This window comes from Acanthochromis polyacanthus, chromosome 1 (genome assembly GCF_021347895.1).
Source record: "Acanthochromis polyacanthus isolate Apoly-LR-REF ecotype Palm Island chromosome 1, KAUST_Apoly_ChrSc, whole genome shotgun sequence".
Classification (NCBI taxonomy): domain Eukaryota; kingdom Metazoa; phylum Chordata; class Actinopteri; family Pomacentridae; genus Acanthochromis; species Acanthochromis polyacanthus.
This window is the reverse complement of record NC_067113.1, coordinates 19005478-19028693: the sequence shown is the minus strand read 5'-3', so window position 1 is coordinate 19028693 and position 23216 is coordinate 19005478. Positions and strand designations below refer to the sequence as shown.

At 43.6% G+C, this 23216-nt stretch overlaps 1 protein-coding gene across 1 annotated transcript; it reads right to left on the bottom strand.

The window, feature by feature from the left end:
* On the bottom strand, positions 1 to 22817 carry btbd7 (BTB (POZ) domain containing 7). Its single transcript, XM_022222067.2, has 11 exons — positions 22446 to 22817; positions 16311 to 16538; positions 11431 to 12573; positions 6584 to 6792; positions 5881 to 5956; positions 5280 to 5440; positions 5022 to 5165; positions 4400 to 4589; positions 4010 to 4188; positions 3414 to 3818; positions 1 to 3274 (listed from the first exon to the last, which is right to left on the bottom strand). Exons 2-11 carry the CDS (start codon positions 16390 to 16392, stop codon positions 2498 to 2500), a joined length of 3366 nt encoding a protein of 1121 aa, XP_022077759.2. The 5' UTR covers positions 16393 to 16538; positions 22446 to 22817; the 3' UTR covers positions 1 to 2497.
* Between the last annotated feature and the right edge of the window lie 399 nt (positions 22818 to 23216).

Genomic DNA, 23216 nt, shown 5'->3' with positions numbered 1-23216 from the left:
TCAACTGAATTCCATAATATCAAACCAGTTTATTTTGAGGATGCCCAAGTTAACCACTGTTATGCACCTTTTTGAGGTGACAGTAGAAAAATAGATTCAGTGAAACTAAATGCAACTTAATATCAATCTACAAACATGGTTTCTATGATACCATACAAGTACAATGTACCTGTTACATTTCAACACAATCACACATTTTCAATGGTTCAATTTCAAAAGGTGCTAAATAACACTATATACACAAAACAAGCTACATGAGATTTCAAAGAACTATTTGATGCAGGCTGGTAAGCTGGTAGAAAAGAGCTTGCATAGACATCAAAGTCACTTCTCCAATAAAAGCCCAGCCGCAGGCAGGGGAAGGCACTGACTTCTCTACAGCAAAGAGCAAAACAAGGACTTTTATTCAATGGAACATTGTCCTGGAAAATAAAACAACTACCCAACATGAACATGGGGAGGGATCTGGAGTTTTGCATTTTTTCCCCATGAAGCAACCTAGATGGAAAAATGATTTTTCTGCTTGGCAAGTCCACCACTGCAAAGCAGAGAACTTAATATCATCAGATCCACTACATATTCCTGTTACTTTTAAAGTAAAAGACAAAAAAGGGGGGGGAACATCTCTACAAACATGGTAATCCACACCACCTACAATATTGAACAAACTGCCCTAAATGCGTAACATTTAAGAACAAAATAGATTCTGAGACACAATCTTTATGTTTTATACCACACATTCTTAGTGAGATTTCATGACAAAGACAATTACACAGTGTTGTCCACTACAGTAAAAACACAGACCTTCAACAACCACTAAAATGTGATAGAAACCATTAAAAATTCATCAGAACATGTGGAATTCAATTCATTATATACAATTTTTCCATTGGAGATATGAGCCAGCAATCGCCAACTTTTCTTCAATATAAGATTCCTTTTGTTCGAGATTCATTTGTTCCTTTTCCCTTCAGCTAATAAACAGATGGCTCCTACAGTGCAATGATACTCGTGTGTGAGGTTTTATGCTAGCTTTCAGCTGTAACAGGCTTTTATGTGTGTTCTTGCAGGGTTGTGGAGCTACAGCTGCTGCGGCTCTGTAACAGTATATTTAACAGTATCAACACTGGCTTTGCACATCCACAATCTCCCATTAGGTGGCGAGATGGAGGCCTGATGTATATACACGGTTTTTACCATTAGCAAACTCCACCTCTGCCACCCCGAAAAACTGCGGTGTATGTGTCTGTAGTGAAGAGAACAGTCAAATAAGCAGTTAACAGGGGTTGCAATATAATGACATCATACTTAATTCAATAAAGGTTGCTAAAACTGAATATTCCAAGCTCTAGTTAAGGCTTTAGATTTGATTACTTGATGCTAAACAGAACGAGAGGGAACTCCAACACACTGACCACCACACTCTGTGCCGTACTTTTTGAATCGCCTCAGACTCTGATATGTACAAACAGACCTGACCAAAGATGGGAGTGTACAGTACTGAGATTGTCTAAACACCTGTGTGTATCAAAGTTATCCTTGCACAAACACACGCACGCACACCTGCTCCAGCTGCGAAACCAACAAATCCCTTGCAGTCCGCTGTATGTCAGTTGCCATGGCACTCCTATATTTTCCACTGTATCTCAGTAATGAACCCGCCCGAGATCCTCCTGCCCCTCTGCCCTCCCATGTGAAAACACCAGGCCTCTGCCTCTAAGCCAGACAGTGAGGCAGCGATAGCCAACACCTGACACAATTATCAGACATGGTTACTGGAGAATGACCAGCTCTGATGACCTCCTTCCTGTCAGATCCAATTCCTGCTTTGTGTAACCAAGCGTTGGTCCATTACTGCAAAACCAGGGCCCAGAGGTGGAAACTAGTCAGGTGGGTTGCTATAAGCATGCTACAAGAAGAAATGGAGTCATGGGAGAAAAGAACACAGTCAGGCATATTTACATATGATTCAATTACAATACTCTGTCCCAGACTGTGTGCCATTGTTCACTTGTGTAAACTGAGATTCTTATCCTGCGATCTTCCCATTCTATGCAAGAGACAACAGAGCCAACTGATATGGTCTTTGTTCATCCATCAGTTCATAACTGAGACTCATCGAGTGTTGTGACCTCCTCACACAGAATTCATAGAGCACAGAGCTCTTCAACAGTCAAACTCAAGAGACCAATCCATCCCAGTAGAGCCTGAGTAATCCTCTAAAGCAGCAGGACTAGGCAGACTTGCATTGACGGCTAACCTACAGCTCGTAGTCTTTCCATACTCTGACTGTGTGATGGATAGCACAGTGTGATAGAGGTAGGACAAAAGGACAGATTCTATAAATAGCAACCATCGACCACCCCTTTTCTCGACTCCTCTCAAACACACACACATACACGCAGGCACACATTTAGTGCTTTGCTGTCCACGACGATGGACAGCCACTCATCACTTTTTCCCTTTTCTTAACTCAACCCCTGCTCCTGAACTGGGGTTAAAGTGCAGATTTCTTATAAGGGTAGTCAGGCTTGCTGGGTGACCTGCGGTCTCTGACAATCTCCTCGCTGACACTGTTTCTGTGAGGCTGCTGGAGGGACCCCGAGCCAGATGATTCTCCAGCTATAACCATGTCTTCTGGGCCGTCTCTAGGTCCTATGTGCCTCTCCTCATAGCCGTCCATATTTCCACTGGGGGACCGTAAATGTCCTAAGCCATGAGTCAGGTCTGTCTCATTTGATCGCCCCTTTGGAATATGTCCCATCCTGGGCTGGGCCCCAGAGGGGCTGGGAAGGACTCCATCATGCCTCTGAGAGGTTATACTGAGGACATCCAGTCGTAGTGGGTCTGGGGCAGTTCGTCCCTGCGTGTGGCCCTGGGAGTGAGAGTCAGAAACATAAGGGGGAGGATAGGAGCTGGAGGGAGTGCAGTTGTGGCTGTAGAGGTCTGGTCCTGCAAAGGAGGGCAAAGGGTGAGCGGAGGTTGGGGTTGCAGGTCGACAGGAGAAGTCATACAGGTCAGGGAACTCAGCCTGAGCCTCCAGTTTGGGTTCAGGAGCGTGTCTCTTGCAGGAGTGTCCATGTCCAGGACCGTGGCCATGACTGAGGCGAACAGAAGGGCAGGGCCCATGGGGCAGATGGTGGCCTGAGGGGCCCATGGGGCTGTGAGGGCCTTCCCTGTTTATCTCTGCCATGTGCTGCTCCCTCAGGGACATAACTGAGACACCGAGTGCAATGTCAGGCATGAACTCCCTCATAACAGGCTCCATGCTCATCTGCATTGGAAAAAAGACACAAATGAGTGACATTACCTGACAGTCAGGATATTCATGGCCCCAGGCAAAAGCCATCAAGCGACATTTGAATACACAAAAACGGAGGACAAGGAGTCTAGGAAGTCGTGCACACACTCACCGCTTGCTGGTCTGAAAGCAAAGCTCGGCCCATAGCCTGTGGGTTGGTGCAGTCTGGGGGCTGGGGCCTGGGCACAGAGGAGTAGTCTGAGCTGCCATGCTTGGTGGCTGCATGTCGCTGGATCAGGGTGCGGTTGCAAGGGTAGGAAAAGGAACGGGTGGGGGTCGGCATGGGCACTCGAGGTCGCCAGGCACCCTTGAGCTGGGCATGACTGGGTGTGACAGGGGGGTGGTATGGGGGAGGTGGAGGAGGTAGGGGAGGGTGGAAGCCTGCTACTCCTTCCAGCTCTGTGAACATGCTATCCATGGCTGGGCTGCTGTTTACCCGACAACGACCCACCTGGCGCAGGGCCAGGATCGGACTCTCATCTCCAAACCGTTCATCAGGGAAGAACTTGTATGGGTTCTGAAAAGAACAAAAAAAACAAAACAGGAGCTAAAGATATCCACTGCGCTGCTCACAAATCAAACCTTATTTTTTGTATTTGTCTTATAATGTATCTGCCCTGGGGTTGTTGAGGTCTGGGTTAGTATCTGAGTCCCAGCCATCTCACCCTCCTCTCAACCCTGGAGACAAACTCTCTGCTTCCTGCTAACCTGCAATAGTTCAGTTGCTCCATCTGCCAGACCAAACTCCCTCAGCACCCGCAGCTGCAGCTCATAGCTGACAGTGGCTCCCTCACCACAGTTGAGAGCATAAGCTCTCTGGACCTGTTCCGTGTGTCTCAGTTCGTGCAGCCTCCGGATCATCTCCTTTACCACAGACAGCTGAGGCACTGCCAAGTCCAAAGAATACAGAAACATGCATTAATTGACCTTTTTCCACATTATATTATTATAATATCTTTAAAGTGTACCAATTCAGTACAGTGTATGACTACTGAACAGCATTACATTTGAGGATTTTTCAGCAGCCTGTGCACTCTGACAGTGCGTCATATCGTTTTGACACTTTTAACTATGCAGCTTCCTTAATAATTCTCCTACCTGGAATTTCGTTGGCGACAACTGATGGAGCTGTGGCTGCGTTGCTTGCCATTTGCTGGTGGTTGATCATGTGACAGCACTGAGGCACAGCGTTGTTGACCATATAGAGCGTGTCTGGGACGTTGGACATACGCACTAGTCGCAAACGCACCAGGTCCGTCTGCTCCACCATCATTTCATCAAGCACAGACTGGGGACATTGGAAAAAAGAAAGAAAAGAGTCCTATGTGCAACTCAAGGACATTGAGAACATTTTGCAAATTAGTTCCACTTGACTGACACTTCATCTAATAATGACTCTCTCTGGTCTATGGATATGCACATGAATATTCATGGTCCTGCAAAGGCCTTTAAGTTATTAGAAAAGTTTACAAATGGACATAAAATGAATTTCAAACAAGATGATTTAGGCCACTATTGCCATAGCAACAACCAGGCATGGACAGTTTTATAACGTCAGAGCTATAAACAGGTTCACAAATCTTACCAAAGCTCTTATTAGTTGGTCTGCCCTCTTCACAGAACCTCTACACTCTTTACAGATCGCAGTGTGGGATGCAAATATTACACTGCTTCCTGCACCGTCTATAAGCTCCATTAATCGGGAGCGAATGAGCCTTACCTTAGCCTCTTCCACGTAAGGAGAGAAGAGGCGAGGACGCACGTAGATGCCTGCGTTCTTCTGCCGTAACCAGGCATTGGCTTTGCCCCCCTCGGCTGTGGGCAGCATGTCTAAAGGAGGGGTGCTGATCAAACCCCTTTTAAGCTGTGAACAGAGTGAAGAATGTGGATCAATGCTCAGTCTATCAAGGTCACCATGACTCAGACACACACTCATAAAAACACAGCATTTGAGGAAAGGTGAACGAGGAGTACTGACCGCGTCAGCGAGGACGTCACTGTTGGGAGGTAAGATGTGCTCGGTTCGGATGAAGGGCAGGAGGGGAGACAGAATCTCCTTCAGCTCCTCCACATCCAGGTCCCTCCTTTTCACACCCCTTTTGTTTACGCTGTGGGCCGTCCCGCTCAACAGGTTGGGTTCTGCGTAAACAAGGACAGGAAAAGCCATTGGCAGCTTTTTAATATTATGCATATGACCGTGACTATTTATGTAACTGTGATTATGCTCTTAATGCTTTTTGCCTGCTGGCTATTTTTCACATTGTTTGAAAGTTCACTTTAAGAAATTATGGATAAATATTGCATAGCCTGCTGTGCGGTACAACTTTATGAACTTGAATTTTCAACATGCTGACCAACAACCCGACCATGAACCCTACACAAGCCCACTGTTTATCACGAGGTCAGAGCACACAATGACTAATCAGTATGAATCCACTTCCTGTTTACTCCATGTCTAGGGAAAAGTTTGGCTCTTTTTTGCTTTTTAAGTGTATTTTGGAGTCTTTGGTAAGTGGATAATTTCCTCAGCGCAATTAGGGGGGCTGCTCAGAGGGTAATTACAGAGTGTATTATCTTACCCCTGTCTGCCATCCTCTTAATAAGCTGCTGCTCGCCCCACTTAACAACATACTTGAGAATGTCCTGTTCACTCGCCTGTGAATGAGACCAAGGTACAGAGAAAGAGGGAGACAGAAAGGTAGATATAGGACAGGAAAAAAGAAAGACAGAAAAGTATTAATAGGACAAGGTTAGATGTTGTCGAGAACAGACCTGGGAAGCTGTTAAATGAGGATAAGGTGAAAATGCAATGTGTTCAGGTTATGTTCCTGCAACGCTCAGGCCTGGTTGGTTGGTTTGTTTGTGTAGTTGCATTACAACAGTTCACCTCAACCATCTGGTCTAATGCCCAAGTCGCTTGGCAGTGCAGATGACAGCTCAGCTTTGATTAGGTTCTGGGTTTGAAGCCACTTCCCTCCAGGGAATTGTGTTGCTCAACTGTGGAAACTCTAGAGACTCAGCATGTATGTATGTGTGTGTGTGTGTGTGTGTGTGTGTGTGTGTGTGTGTGTGTGTGTGTGTGTGTGTGTGTGTGTGTGTACATGCTTGTTGTACACGTGAATAGTGTGTGATTTGGACAGAGACTGTTGGTGCATCTGTGTGCTTGTATATACTTTTTACCAAGCAACTGCTGTGAACAAGTTAGATGCTTATTACTGAAACTTTTCACATTGTCAGGTGTCACAGCGAGAGGCGACGGATTGGCAGGTGATGATTTCTTACCTGAAGGTAGTCGGACTGAATTGCGCTGAGAAGGTGTTCTTTGCTGAGCTCGTAAAGAACATCTGAGGTGACAACCTGACTGAACTCCTCGCAGAGGAAGTGCATAGCCTGCCTGTGGACCCACTTGGAGCCGTACGGCTGAGAGCTCCACTTCAGAATGGGGACGAGAGAGTCCAGAGACAAGCTTTCCACAACAATATCTTCACAGCCTGGAAGAGCCCATCAGAGAGACAAGCACCATGATATTTATTCAAGTCACTTCAATGGCACAAATCTATCATAATCCTAAAAGGAAGTGCAGATATTAAAGCCAGAAGTATAAAATTCAACAAATGTCATCAGGAAATAAACACAACTGAAAATGATGTGACTGAGCAATTATTAGAACACGAGGAATAATTCTGACACCACTGCCAACAATCAGTAGTTTTGACTCATATTCGCTGACCCAGGGAGTCTCCCTCTAGTAGCCCCCACATCCTCCATGCTGCGTTTCCTAAATCAGAGCACATACCAGAACAGCAGGCAGTGGCTTTACTCTGTAACACACCAACCCACAGAAATGCCTTTGATACCTTGATGTGTTTCAGTCTCAAGCTGCCTTCTCTTAACCGTGATAAGTAAACACAGCAGCCTGAGCAAATGTGCTGCCAGCGCATGAGCACACACACACACACACACACACACTGCAAATGAGTACACACTTGTGTGCATAAATCAAAAATGCATTAAAAATCCACGGAAAGCTTTGGGGAATTATGTACCTGCTGCTCCAGCCATTTAACAAAGAATGAAGTTTTGCAAATTCAGCCTACACTAGCACTCAAACTCGCACTTAATCTATGAGGGACCCATTTATGAACAATGGCCAAGCTGTCTGCGCTAGCCCCCAACAAGACAGAGCTTCAGTGGCTCTTCAAAGTCCTTCTCTGATCAGTAACGCCTGATACAAACTTGACATCCATGGAGATAAAGCCAGACTGACTGATGTCCAGTCAGAGCAGATCTGAACTGAAATACAAGCTTGCCACAATCCTCATTCCAGACCATCCTGTCCATCAGCTCATGTCTGAGCCAGGAGCATCGCCCCTCTGGGAGAATCTTATCTTAAACTAGAAACTCGAACCTGCCTTTCCGGCCCCAAACCACGACTTTGAACATACATAATGAGAAATTGGAAACCAGATTTGAGAGCGATGACGCCAGTGATGCTTTTGCTTCTGAATCTTAAGTTTCACATCTGCCCAAGCACCATGCACCAGTATCTGAGGTGAGAACATGCATACCTATGAGCAATAACATACATGGCTCCACATTTATGACACACTTCCCTTTTGAAAGCCTTTCGTTGTGATAGCAAGTTAGCGACATACACAAAGGAGACGCCCTCAGTGATTTTAACGGAGGGTGGAAATCCTGCATCGTTAAGCAGACAAATGAAGCTGAAACATGGACGCAGGCATGTTTTTTTTATTTTTTTATCGGCTATAAACAGACTGAAAGAGAGAATAGATTCCCAACATCTGTGTCTCTTTCTCTACTGCTGGTCCCTGTGCTGTCTGTCTTCTATAAAGTGCTTCAAGTCACTTCAGTCTTTCACCTTTGCATCTTTGCCCTCTCCTGAAAGGCACACAAGCAGACACACAGGCATGCATCTACAAAAGCAGGCGGATCCTCACTTGGGACCAGTGGCACAGGAAAGCAAACAGCTCTGCTCTGTGTTAGCCTATTAGAATTCACAGCGACAGCCAGTCTTTTAAAACGCAGCACTTTTATTATGAGGTGGAGATTAGAATCAGCATTATATCTAATACTAACCCGCCTCCCCTTCTCTCCACGGGTGGTACGCCACATTCACTGGAGCTTAGCCGACTGACAAGAATATCAACACAACAGCAGGAACAGCCACAGTCAGCTCCACACTACACTAACTTTGGAGGACGTACGCATTTTGTCTCGCTGTTTTTGTTTGGAGCTCTGTGTTTATGGAGCACAGAGTCTCCAAAGCCACTTAAAGCATCAAATGCACTAAATGGTCTGTAAACAGGCCGACGGATGTAAATCATGTCTGATGATTCCTCGAAGGCTGTCAACACACAAGACAGAAGCGCTGGTCAGTGAGAGAGTGCGGAGGGGGAGCAAGTACTACGCTGCACAGGCTGAAACCACACCAACTGGCTATCATCTCTGCGGCGCACTTGAAAAATTAATAAGGCTTTTAATACTGGTTACGATTTGAGTGAGATGTAGTCATAAAGGGATGCACATCTTGAGAATTAATAAGGGGGAATGACAGAGAGCTCTACAAAAACGTCCACAGGCCACAGCTTCATGTAGCCTGAGGGGAAGAAGTCAAGGAGCAAGCAAAGGCGGAGACAGTGTGACGGATGAGAGGGCTCTCTCCATATGAAGCTTCTGACGTTAGCCTCTCTGCTACCTCCTGGACAGACTACTGAGGTCTGAAGCCGTGAGACAGACTCAGACAAGCGTCTTGTTTCATAATTAACCCTCAGATGTGAGGCTGATTTGACACATTTGGAGTTTGTAAGGTTTAAAATTTTGAAAAGAGGCATCTCCAAAAGCTTATTAACAGAAACGGAGAAAGAGATTTGGAGAGAATGAACTCAGGTTAACCTCAAACATTTTGCCACATTCCACTCTGAGGTTTCATGGGAACTGATTTGAGCCGTGCAGAAAAGAGGGAGCAGAGGGGACAAAAATACCCTTGAGTGGGGGCTTGTTGAGAGGGCAGGCGGGAGGGGAGAGGAGGTGATGGTGTGTGGGGATGACACCATTTATCTGCTTGCTGGCTTAAGCTGCCAGAGTGACCCTGAGAGTGACACCTTAAGCCTGAGAGTGGGAGGTGATGTCTCATCAGCTGTGTGTACGGTGTTAGTGTACAGTGCTATTCACCTTGCTGACCAAGTCTTAAAAAGGTGATTGATACTAAACTCTTCATTTAGTACTGTCAATTCAGCTCCACAGGACTGATCCTGTGCTTTTAAAAGATATTATACAAGCATGCACAGAGTACTCCGTGTCCCAAAAATTTGTTCTCCTGTTCTTATAGCTTCCTCTTTGAACATGATGTTTTGTTGTTGTTTTCAAGCCTTAACAGTCACACATTTCCACCCTATTAAGGTTGCATCATGTGCTACGTTTGCATCAATATTGCAGCATAAATTTGCACAAAAGTACTTTGCAATGGGCTGCAATGTGTGCATACTGATAAATCTATACATTCATGATGAGCTCTGCTTTATAAATCGGTGTGCCAACACAGTATACACAGAGGCAAAAACACCTTTAAGTACGTTGTTAGTCTGCAGCTGCTTCACAGTAAAAGCCTTTCACAATTTGATGAAAGCAAAGCAAAAGCAAGGCGACACTCAAGGGCTTTTACTGTGAATCAACTTCAGTGAAGCGTTTGGAGTCACGACAGCGTTATCGAGTGCATTTTGAATACGTTTAATGCAACTGTAACTTTTGTGTTTTGAATAGCAAATAATAACCGTTTGATTTCATTGCACAGCAGCGAAACTGTATGCCTAAATCGTTTAATGCATCTCATTTCACCCTTTCAATATTTGACAAACTAATTCCTGTTATCAAGGCTCAGTGAAAGATAAGATGGTTATAGGATACGGTAACAGACACTGTAATTTCAAAAAGTCTGTTGAGTCATATGTCGTCTCTGGATCCATCCAGTCCTGACAGGCAGGCCAAATGCAGTGCATTACCGTGCATTTAAAATAGACTGCTTTAAGTACTGTATACAGCAAAGGTTGTTCAGATTAAAGGGGAGCTTTGTTAGGTGTGTTAGTAACTGCACAGCACTTAAACATGTCACGTTGGAGGAGGTGCAAGTGACTAATTCATGTCATGCAAGGCTGTAACCTTCGCATGTTACTGGGGTCACTTTGTAACAGTGGAAGGAGTAAAAATGTGTAAAGATAAACCAGTGATGAAGTGTTGACAGAAGCTCAGACAGTAAGCTTTTTGCCCACACAGACACAGACAAGCCTTCCAGCGTTCATCAATCTGCTGCTGCCAACACACATCACAGTCAACAAAGCTGTTTAACTCTGCTTCGATCGGCAATAGCAATATTAAGAGTAGAATATTAAGACATCGAGAGCGAGACAAATTATCTGAATCCATGGAGGGAGAGATTATAGTAGGCCTGAATCGTGAAAGGCATTCATTGACAAAAAAATTCAAGCTTATTATGACAAAATCCAGCTCACATTACTGAGGCCATAGAAACAGAAACTATAATTATGACAGACTGGACAGAAAAATTGACTTTGAAATTCATGATCAAGGCAGTTTAACTACATTATCACAGTTAGTGTTGAGGGTTTTAAGCAATTTGTCACAGAGACCCTGGCAGCACTGAGACGTGTAGTCAATGGAGTGGAAGGATGAAATTATTACAGAATGAAATCAAACTAAAAATTGTGAGAATTGTCAGAATATGCTCAAATCGTAGCGATGGGCAAAAAAAATGAATTTATTGTAACATTTTCAATGATTTTGCTACTTTTACTCATTTCACAATTTGAAACTAAAGTCTAGAAAATGACATACAATAGTTAAAGCAGCAGTGCTAACTTTAATGTAGCTGCAACATAACTGAACAAATTTAACAGAAGTATACCAACATGACATTATCACATTTACAGTGAAAAGTAAATGTGACGTACCGTGTTATATATGCAAAGTTATATTTCTCCCAAACAGCAGCTAGCAGGGACAGTGTGGTGGTAAATCAAACCATAAGCAAAGATGTTAAAATGAATGTTTATAACTCTGTATATTCTTGATTACGTGTGATGATGACCTACCTTGAGCCAACATGCTGAACTCCAAGAACAGAGCGATATGATACAGCTCCATGGCCTCCTCGGTGCGTGTGCTGGCCCCACGGCCTCCTGACACCAGGGCTTGCACTTCACCTAGGCTGCCTGCTGAGGGGCTGCCACGCAGCACCAGCCCGAGCTCAACTACATCAGTGTACATACAATGGAGAATAACCTGCACGTATTTCCGTGGGATGATGGACTCATCCAACACTATGCGGGTGGGTGTCTGCAACGTGCGCTCAGTCATTTCCTCTCCTGTGCGAATGCGCCTCTGCAAAAGATTCCTAAAGAAAGGAGAACGTGCTGAGAGGATAGCCTTATGAGCCCGTAGGTCCTCGTCTGGGGTCCCCGGGCCTCCACTGCTTCCTGAGCCCCCTGTAGGTGCTGCAGCCATAGCCCCTCTCTCATTACAGCTCTCTATCATCTCTGAGTCTGACGAGAAGCTGAGCAGAGCATCGTAGTAGCACATGTAGTCAAACAAGCCCTTCATATCTGCCTCCAGGGAGTTAGGTGTCCCAAACTCCTCACTTAGCTGCACTAGTACATCCACATTCTGTAGCCTGGTGTCCTCTGCTCCCCCCACCCCAAACTCCCCGGTGTACAAATAGTGAAGTAGGGCAGAGAACATGGGCACATCGATGCCAGCAGTCTCGATGTCCATGAGAACCTCTGCTCCATAACCAGGGGATGAGGACAGCAAGGTCTTGAAAAAGGGGCAGCGGGCAGCCAGGATGGCCCGGTGAGCTGGGAAACAAGTACCTTGGAAGATGAGATCCACATCGGTGCAGTACTTGTGCTGGTACAGGGCGGCCAGATCCCGCGGCAAGCTGGGAGCCTCGGCACGAGCCAGGCTGGCCTGGAAGCTCAGCTCCTTGAGGGCAGCTGTTCCCTCATACTCCTCCACCAGGGCATTTGTGTCACGGACGTCCCATCCTGACAAAAGCTCCCGCATCTGCCGCGCATGATCTGCTGAGCGGCTGGACTTCCTCCTTTTGATGAACCTCCGTTTGAGGGTCGCCAGACCAAGGCTCTTCTTCTTCCTGTCTGTGGGCCGCTCATGGCCATGCTCCAGGCTGTATAGCTTCGACTCCCAGCCATAGCCCTGCTGAGAGTAGGATGAAGTCCCTGGAATAAAAATCCATACAGATTAGCTTCAAACAAAGCTTTTGTTAGTGTTTAACTGCAAAAAATTGTAACACAGAAAGTATTGAACCTTTTAACATTATGGAAACCTGCTTACATTCCTTTTCCTAGATATAGCTGGAGTTAACTTTCTTCAAATTTTAATGTACTTGTATTTTAATGTTTTTATTGATCTTGAAATAAACCGGCACAAATGCAGCCTTCAGCAGACATCACATTTTTTTGTTGACTTGTGTGATGAAATCTCAGCTTTGCATTCTGATGGCACCTCCATGTCGGCCATGGTTGTGCTAACCCTAACCCTAGAACGCAGCAAAGTATAATGGTGCCAAACCTTCCTGCAGCTCCTTTGCAGTCACAGAGCAGTTTTGCTTGAGCTTTCTACACAGCAGACTTGCAGTTTTATCTGATTGCTTTCTTGGTTTTGCAGATCTTGTCTTGACTTCCTTTATACCTCTTAAATGCCATTTCGTAATGCCATTTCAGACAGTTGAAACTGTTCGCTGGAAGGAGCTTGATCGATATCTTTTATAGCCTTCCCTGCTCTGTAGGTGACATCTCATCCATCCATGAGGTATACTCGGTTTATCCTGTTGGAGCCTATTCCAGCTGACGTTAGGCAAGAGGTGGGGTACATCCTGGACTGGCCGCCAATTCATTGTAGGACTAACACATAGAAATACTCACACCTATGACCAAATTAAAATCCCCAATTAATCTACCACGCATGTCGACGTACGTGGATTCAGAGACGACACGCAAACTGTACACAGAAAGCTTCAGCTGACCAGCAGGTTCAAACAAAGAACCTTCTTGCTGCGAGGTTACAATTTGCTACATTTTCAGATCGTAAGTCAGCTGCTAAGAGGAGTCTATTAGAATTGAGTGTTGTGAAGGATTGAGGAGTCAGAGAAATTGTCAAACTGTAATTTTCCTAATTGTAATTCTTGACCAGCCTTACCCTAAGCCCTAACAGTCAATTTTCATTTAATGGAATTCTGAGGGCTAAACTTTCACAAAACCCACCCAATTGTTTTGTCAAAAATTATTTTTCAAATGGATAAAATAATGAGCAAAAGTGCATTAACATTTGAAAGAAGACTCCTTTCAAACCATCTTCGCTGCAAGGACTGCATCTACATATTTTCCCAAAATATGCAATTTTCCCAAACTTTGCATGCAAATGTATTCCCTTTTAAACATGGCTTTCCAATGACACATACAATTTCCTAACCCCAACACCAGCTTACTGTTGCAGGTCAGACTGCTCGAAACACAACCCATCTCTGGCACCCCTGCGGTGTGGCCAGCTCCGTCAGACCAAACATACACTCCCCTGACCCAGCTACCAAAGCATCTGGATCTAGTTCAACGGCAGAAAAAAATAGACAGAATCCCTTTATTTAGTTTTGTTTGAGACCAAACCGTGGCTCATCACAGACTTCGAACCAATTATGTTGTCCTACTTTGCACTCCTCTTTGAACTTCAGTCCATTCACATATTAGGGCCCAATCAATTACACTAAACAGCAGTTATCTTTGGCTTGAGAGACAGGACTCGTACGTCAGAGGAAGCGCTGCCAAGGAGATCCTCTCTGCCTGCCCTTCTCTCAGCATCCAGTGTGACCCAAATAGTAATCATTCTAACACTGTGAATCATCTGCAGCCCAGGCCAGCACAACCACCCAGCTAACAGAGCTCAGAGCAAACCTAAGAGGTCTCAGGGGCTGCTGAGATAACTTGGCTTGTTAAACAATACTTTCGCTTTGAAACAGAAGTCCACAAAAAGCTCAGATCCAAGTCATTTTGAAACAGAAATGAATACTGTTTTCGGGAAATAACTAATTATTCAAATTAATCTATGAATCACTTCTCCAAACTGGCAGACACTGAGGACTGCAGGGAGAACACCAAAAACCAGACACTCTCTCTCTTAACCCTCCTGTTGTCCTCATTTACAGACACCAAAAAGTATAGTTTCCTTGTCTGAAAAAAAAATCCCAAAATTCAGCAAAAAAATTCCATAAATTTCTGTAAATTTGCAAAACCTTCAGGAAGAAAATTCCAATAATTCTTTAAAAGTTGCCCTTAAATATATTATTTTACAAAAATCCCTCAAATTTGGCAAGAAATTCTTGTGTGTGTGTGTATATATATATATATATATATATATATATATATATGTGTGTGTGTGTGTGTGTGTGTGTGTGTGTGTGTGTGTGTGTGTGTGTGTTCAAAAAATGAGTAAAAAATCTTCTAAATAAATCCTAAAATATCTAAAGAGATTACATACAGCGCCCTCCATAATTATTGGCACCCCTGGTTAAGATGTGTTCTTTAGCTTAATTTTTTTAAATAATATAGGACTACAATGAAAAAAAAGGAAAATCCAACCTTTAATTCAAGTGCATTTATTCAGTGGGTAAAAAAAAAAAAAATCACACATTAACAAATAATTCTTTTACATCAAATCATGTGTGTCACTATTATTAGCACCACTGATTTTAGTACTTCGTACAACCCTCTTTTGCCAAGAAAACAACACCTAATCTTCTCCTATAATACATTTTTTCTACAATTATCAGTGTGAGAGTATGCTTCTGCAATAACAATTGAATTTATTTTAAGGTTTTCAACACATCTTAACCAGGGATGCCAATCGTTATGGAGGGTGCTGTATATATCAGTAAAACTTCTAATATTTTCTTTAAGAACATTCACAGGAAAAAAAAAAAAAATCAACCAAAATCCAGCGAATTTCACTGGATTTTGTTTGATTTTTTGTGAATGTTCTTAAGAAACATTTTAACATTTCTTTTTTTCCCCCACCAAAAAATGTTCAAAGATTTCCCAAAAATGTTGAAAATGTGGACATCAAAAGTTTCACTGTGAAAATATATTTCTGTTCCACATTTTCAAACTTTAAAACGGGTCGATTTCGACCCGCAGGACAACACAAGGGTTAATAACAACAAATCAAAACAGCTACTTAAATAAAAGCATTACGTATATCATTAACATACAGGAAAGCTAATACAACCCATACTGTATGTACAAACTGACAATAAAAGCAACAGCGCCCTAACTGGGACAAACCCACAAAAACCTTCACACTGACGGCTGTAGCCATCACATCATTTAGCAGGAATATGTGCCTGTCCAACACGAGCTGGTCACAGCCACAAAAATCGTTACACCAGATAAGCTCCTATCCTACAAGTTATATTTAAACTCAAGACGATAAATAATTAATGCAGATGTAATTTAATGCACAACCACCCACATTGGAAACAGGTTTCTTTCCATATCTGCCACTCATTACACTTCATGAGGGCCATATGGTGGAGTAAAATACATTCACAGCTTTTTACTGCATTTGTGTCAGTTGTATGAGTCAATGGCGCAGTTCAAGAGCTCTCACGCACAAAAATGTTCACCTTCTTGCATCATTAGTTGCCGTGGAAGCAGGTTAATGTAATCTAAAGTGTGAGTTTGACCATGCTAGACCTGCATTATGTGTTTGGAGCAGAGGTGGATAATATATCAGGATCATGACTATAGTGTTGATGCAAAGAGAGTTGGGGAAAGCATATTTCTGCTCAACATTTCATTACACAAACGGACATTTTACCACATGCTGACTGAAAATACACAATCATCAGTCAGAGCCGACTTTCTGCTCACTGGGCAACCGATCATAGCGCGCTTAATTAACTCACCTATAAAAGTCTGCTGTGCCTGCGCATTTCCCCCGATGCGTGGGGAGCATGAGTGCGGATAGCTGGATCCATTGGCGCCCATTCTCACGTCTCTTCACTTGCTATTTGGGGGTCCCCCCTCTTGCTGAGTCATTCTGCTCAGACAGTGTATTCCTCACAATGCTTAGTCGCGGGTCAGGCCCGGATCCTCTGAAGCATCCTCAGAGCCCCAGGCCCGGGCAGCCATGCCTGGAGGAAGGAAGACCAAAGAGGACAGACAAAAGAGAAAGAGAGACATTTAAGCCAAAGAGCGATTGTGCTTTAAATGTTGCTGACTAACATCTCACAGGGATTACAACATGATGAGTTCGGACTGTTTGGACTCGGTAAAAGATAATGAATGGCCACGGGCTTCAATGTTTAGGAGGCTGAACAGAGGGACATCTATTACTATGTATCACACTGTTTCAGCCACATTGATTTCGGTGCTATGATGAATCACGGCTGTCTTAGCCCTTTTACAGGCCTGTAATGCTAAAAATTCTGTTTAGGCTTTTCTTCGGAGACTCTTCATTTGGAGACTGTGTGTGTTCAGGCTTCTATCTATAATCTTCAACAGTGGCTTCGGTTAACAGAGACTTCCTCTTCCTCCCCTCAGGAAACTGATTGGCAGTCAGCTACAAATCTAATGCAGATGTACAGTGATTTACAAAGGAAGACACAACCCTGCACAACCCACTATACTTTTGCTCATCTTGTCCATTTTATTATTTATATATATTTGCAATCTAATGAGTAATTTCAATGCGCTTTCTTTTAGTTTGTATTAATGTCAAGCAGAGTTTGGGTATGCTGTTAAATATCAGAGGCAAACCGTTTAGTTTTACATTCTCATTAACGAGATACTTGATACTAATCAGGTATCTCTAGTCAGCTGTCAAACTTGGCCTCTCTGCTCAGCTCATATCAGTCCAGTCAGTCACAGCACTGCGACGAAGCTGCAATATGTTGCAGTTGTTCAGGAAAACTCTTTGCAGCACTTAACAGCAGTGTTAAATTGGAAAAGTTTGAATGAAACACTAAAATATATGACATGAGACACCAGAAATGATGAAATATTTAAATCTACAGAGTATTTATTTCATCAGATTAACTAAAAATAGTGGTTCTGTTTATTTATTTCATGAATAATTACCTCATAGGCCTTTATAGCCAAAGACATTTTGCCCACAGGTAAATTAATGAACACTGTATTCCATTTAGTCATTTCAGTTTCAAGTTAATGGTACTGTCCATAAAGATCACTTAGGCTACATCCACACTTATACCATTGCAATTTAAAATGCATAATTTCTGTTCTGTTTATGCCTTGATGGCCTTTAAGTCTGAACATGCAGAAATGGAGGCTTTTGACAATGATAACAGACACAGGCTTTTAGAAAATGACACCACAGACACCCATGTTTGCTTTCCGATTGGGCCTTCACTGTCACTACGTGTCCTTTGCTGATTCGTCACACCTCGATCATGTGACCGACAAAGATCAGCCTCGACTACCTGAGGTTAATTCCACATGGACAACAAATTCCTCCTCCGTAGTATTTTCTAACATTAAGCGACCAACCCCCTGCTTCTCCCACCTGCCCTGCGTACGTGAAAAGTGGTGTGATGTGTGTTTTCAGGAGTGTCAGTATTAGTCTGAGCTCAGTATGCAGAGAGATTATTTCTAAAACCATGCTAAAACGCTCCAATAAATATTACTGTGGTCTTAGCCTTACTGGAAGGTGGCTCAGCACAGTCATTACCATAACCTATTCTCGTCAGCTATGGCACTGGCCAAGGTGCTCTCAGTAGATTTCCAGCTCTTTCTTTTTTTTTTTCCCCCTCTCTCACTGGCTATGATCTAAAAGAAAACAGGGCACCTCATTAACGAAACGTACTGTCAACTAATCAGGCTAATAATTGCAAACTGAGTACATCTGACTTCATTTCTACAAGCAAGCAGACTGAAGATCGCAATTCTATGAACTATTTTCCAAAGCAGAGGGACAGCTTTTCGGTTTTCCATGAGACTTACATCTTGAGTAACTTTGCATAAATATGGGCTTTTATAAACATTATTAAGAGACTCGGAAATGCAATTTAAACACCTCAGTGTAAAGACAGCCATATGTGCATATACACATTTTGTCTTTTTTTCCTCCATGTGACCAGACTGAGAGACTGGAGGGTGACGGGAGATCTGTTTATCTCAGCCTGCTAGTTTTTCCTGCCTACCAAACTAATAAATCATTGTGTCTGCCCCTGTAGAGCAGCACTCCACAGCCTCCCAAGGGCTCAATGGAAAACCACAGCCTTGTACTCCTCACACAGAGTCACCGAGCAGTCACACTGGAGCACTCCAATAAACATTTTGGTTGATCTTTATTTCATTAGACCGCTTTAAATAAGCCCCGTCTTCACAGGGAATTCATTTGGACAAAATTAGAAATTGAATTTGAATATGTAGGAGAGAGGAAAAAACCCTTGAGATATATACCGTCTTGTTTACAAAAGGCAGCAGTGGAGGTGGTGGTGGAGGGGGTCCTCAAAGGAGCACAGCAGAGGCAGAATAAAACAAAGCAACCAAGACATCAATTGAACAATGCGCCGACTTCTCAGCTAGGCGGCTTTAACTCATTCAAATGAGCGAACCAAATTTAACTTTAGCTGCAGTGCAGAATTCTAAAAGCATAATTTAGGACAGCTATTTCCTTGAGACCTGACTCACACCGTTCAATAGGAAGCATCTCTGTCATCATCTCGTTGATGCCAAACATTAGGACACTTTTCTGCAGCTCAGGCTCATTCGGTGTGTGTTGCTCTGTTGTGTTGGGGTGGGAGCGAAGGAGGGCAGTGCCACAGACCGGGGGCGGGGGGGTGGCAGACGCCGGCAGAGCTGGACTATGCGTCCCTAATGAGAGGTGACAGGAGACACTCCCTGCCCCCACCTATCTCTCTCTGCAAACACACACACACATCCACAAACGGACATATGCACCCTTTCAAACCGCTCACCTTGCCTCTGCCGTCTCGATTATTTCAGCTTTATTTAAAATCAGCCACTTTCGGGGTTTTAAAAACAAAGAAAAACGGCTTCCAACTGAACATTACCATACAAAAATGCCTGGCACCGAGAACAGGACCAATGTATTATTCAATGACAGACAGGGCACTTTATCAATCATTTATGTGGATTTCCTCATCATGGCTAGGGGAAATGGAAGAGGTAGGTGTGTGTGGGTCTCCTTTCATGTGTGCCACCCCAAATTTCAGCAGCACGTTCCTGTTACTTCACTGCAGCCTTTTACAAAACAGAACTCAAACACACAGAACCGATATTTGAAGTCAAAGTAGCAGCGGTAGTGAAGTTAGAATGACTGCACAAGACAGCCCAAAGTGATGTGAAGAATTACTTGAAAAATTTAAGCTGATGGGAGAAAAAAAAAAAAAACATCCAGTTTCTTCTAGTATAGTTTCTCAATCCAAAGTCACACATCGTCTTGCTCAAAGGGCTCGAATAAACATGCGCGCTGTGTACTCTTTTGGTCCCACTGTGAATCCTATGAATATAGTTATGCCCATCTTGTTTAGATTATCTTTTTGGGCATTTATGCCTTTATTTGACTGGGCAGTGCAGAAAGGCAGGAAATGGGAGACGACGAGAGAATGGGAAAGATATGCAGCAAATGGGCTAGCCGGCGAGGAATCGAACTGCTGCTTACGTGGTGTGTGCCCTAAACACTCAGCTATCAGGTCAACCAATATGTCCACCTTTTAACATAAACCTTTGTTGGGTTCAGTGAGTTAGTGATGGCAAAGTCAGGGTCATGGTTGGGCCTGAATGAAAAGGGTCAAACAGCAGAAACACTGAAATACTTCCCCTAAACATGTTCCTGTCTGCTCTACAGTTCTTTATGCATCAAAGCTCTTCAAAAGGGAATTTTATTACTCCGCTGCTGCTGTGATATTAAGTCCTGCCACACTAATTACAGAGGGAACAGATAGTTTACATACAACTAGAGAGAATGATGCTGACCTGGGAGGATGAAACTAAATAAGTTTTGCTGTCACAAAGACTGTTAAATGACCTGTGAAGAGAGCTGGTCATTATGCGCTTTGCTAACTAAGCTCGAGAGAAATACTGCTTTCAGACAGTAATTATAGACTGTGTGACCCTTTGGATATTTGATACAATCGGAGGCGCTCTACGAGGGTCATAAAAAGCAATGCAGCAGTGAGCAGAAACCAGAACTTTCAGAGTGACCTCCACGGTATCGATGTCGCCGCACACCTCCCACGGCAGGATATGCAAGCGGAATATGGACTGCAGGTGGATGGAAAACAGAACAAATTGCGCCCCTCTGAAATGACAGTCGTATTTTATCTGAAATGATAACAGGAGAGACAGATGAGACTGCTGACCTCAGCAGTGTTTTTGCCAATCAGGTGAATCAGTATTACATTGCATCTGGCCATTCAGTTGATTACAGAGTCTGCCAGGAGAGTCACGGGAAACTAACGGAAACAGAACAGGCTAGAAAACAGACAACACACTGAAATGACAGAAACAGATAGAGGAAACAAAAGTCTCCACAATGATGACTCATGGTGAGCAGCCTCTGGATTAGCCCGTGTCAACCGACAATATGAACCGTGGTGCTGCATATTTGACATTTCACCTACTATGTTGTCAACTGATTACATTTTGCTCTGGAGGTCACGGCGCGCATTTAAAACCGTCACCGACATCGTGTCATCAGCGTTTTACATATGGCATCCTTATTTTGGCTGAAAACAAGAGGACACCTAAAGCGACAAGGACAGACTGCATCAATATCACGCTGAATGTCAACAAAGACATGCTAAATCTGCAGACACTAACGACTATACAAACACAACCTGGTAGTCGATATTCAGAGAATGAATGGCAACTCAGGAAACAATGAGTGCTTATTTTAAGTGAAATGTCAATACTTGCCGTTGTGTTTCCCCATCCAACTGGCCAGGGTAAACAGCATTCAGGCCAAAGTACGGCTCATTCTGTTACTCTGTGGCAAGTATTTGCAAGCTCGCAGCCTTCCATGCCAGTCATGGACTTCTGAGCATGTAACTCCAATAATTACATGTCATTAAACGACCCTGGAGCACAGACGCAAATGCTTGACCTGGTAAAATGAAAAACCAAAGTGCTGAAATGCACCTTTTCCAAATGACAAGACGCTCACAGGTTGCCTTTTCAGAGGAAGACAGGGTTAACAGACTGACGAGTCTACCTACAATTTCAGCGAGATTACCACAGGATTATCACAGTCTGCATATGGCTCCTCACCACTTAAAGAGATGGTGATGCCACCTCTTTAATGCCTCATGTACGTCGGTAAAGAAATCCTTTTAGATAGAAATGCAAAAAAACATGATTTGGGTGGGTTAAAATGCAGACAGAACAACACAGAATACCTGCACAATGCAAAAATGATACATGCAATTTACCTCTAAATATATACTGGCATGATTTGACTACTAAAAATGACCATATGACTTTACTACAGCAATAAATCCCTATCTCCAGAACCAGATTGCAGTGACAGTCTATATTGTTGCCATAGCACAGCCCATCAACAACAGTTTGACACAGAAGCAAAAACCAGCAACATGTAGGTCGAACCGCAAAGTGAAAATCCACATTAATCCTCAACTTTTCCACTGATTGAGCCCCACAAAAACACACACAAGTGTTCCTTTCTGACAGCCGTGTATAAAGAAAACCATCATTTGCGAAGGCTTTGTTAGCATATCGTTATCTCGGAGCTATTGTTGCTCTTTGGGCTACTGGTGGGCTACGGCTGCTCCGCGGTTAAAAGTGCTCATAACAGGGGAACATTTAAGGCACTGCTTCTCTCAGTTTGATAAAAAATGGGAAGTAATGTTGGAATATTTCGCGACAGACCAGCGAGAGGAGTCGTATTCAGCGCAGCCCTGTAATTAGTAGCATATCCTAAGAGGCTAGGGTAAGCTATCTGCCGTGTCGCTTTGACTTTAACCCTCGGAAACGACAATTTACTTCGAGCAGGATGCGATGCAACTGTTGAAAAGAGACCGTTCACACATATTTACCAGAAAGTGAGGAGCTTCGCAGGCGTTATTTTCCTTCGTATCGGCTCGTAGTTTAGTCGCTACTCCGATCCAACTTGTCTCTGGCAGAGGGAGAAAAAAATGCAGCTCAACACCTTCTTTTTCCAACTCTGCTCATTACGCACAGCTCGACGTCAACGTCCACATTTGATCCCCAATATGCGTGAATTCCCACTTGCATCGACTTTCCGGCGATTTTTCAGCATTTGCCTCGACGAAAAACTAAACCAAAACCGTTTTTTATTCTCGGTTCGGTTCGGTATTTCCCCATAGTAGCACAACGCCTTGTTGGGTGGTTATTATGGCCTATCCCAGCGCTACCCGCTTCAAGCTAGCGGAATTAAGGAGCGAGCTTCAGGTCGAGACTTTCAAAGTAAAACGCTCCAATGTTAGATTTTTATATTTTCTTTACACAATGAAAATACGCGTCCGAAACAAGTCATGTCTCATATTCTGTTGCACATTATATTTTGAAATAGTTAATTAAAGTAAAATCTATTAGAAATAAAGGAAATAGCAGCAAAATAGGGCACGTCTTCCTTGTAACGCGGACACGCCTTAATTTTGGGAGCAAAACTGCCCATTTCCTGTATTTCCGCCAAATTCACAAGTCCTTACTGTATGCGACTGGTCAACAGGCCCGTCAGGACTCAGAGCAGGTTGTGCAATAATACATTTAGGAGCGCCCTCTAGCGATTTATTGATGGCAGTGGCATTTATGGGGGCTATGTACGTGTCAAGATAACTCCTCTC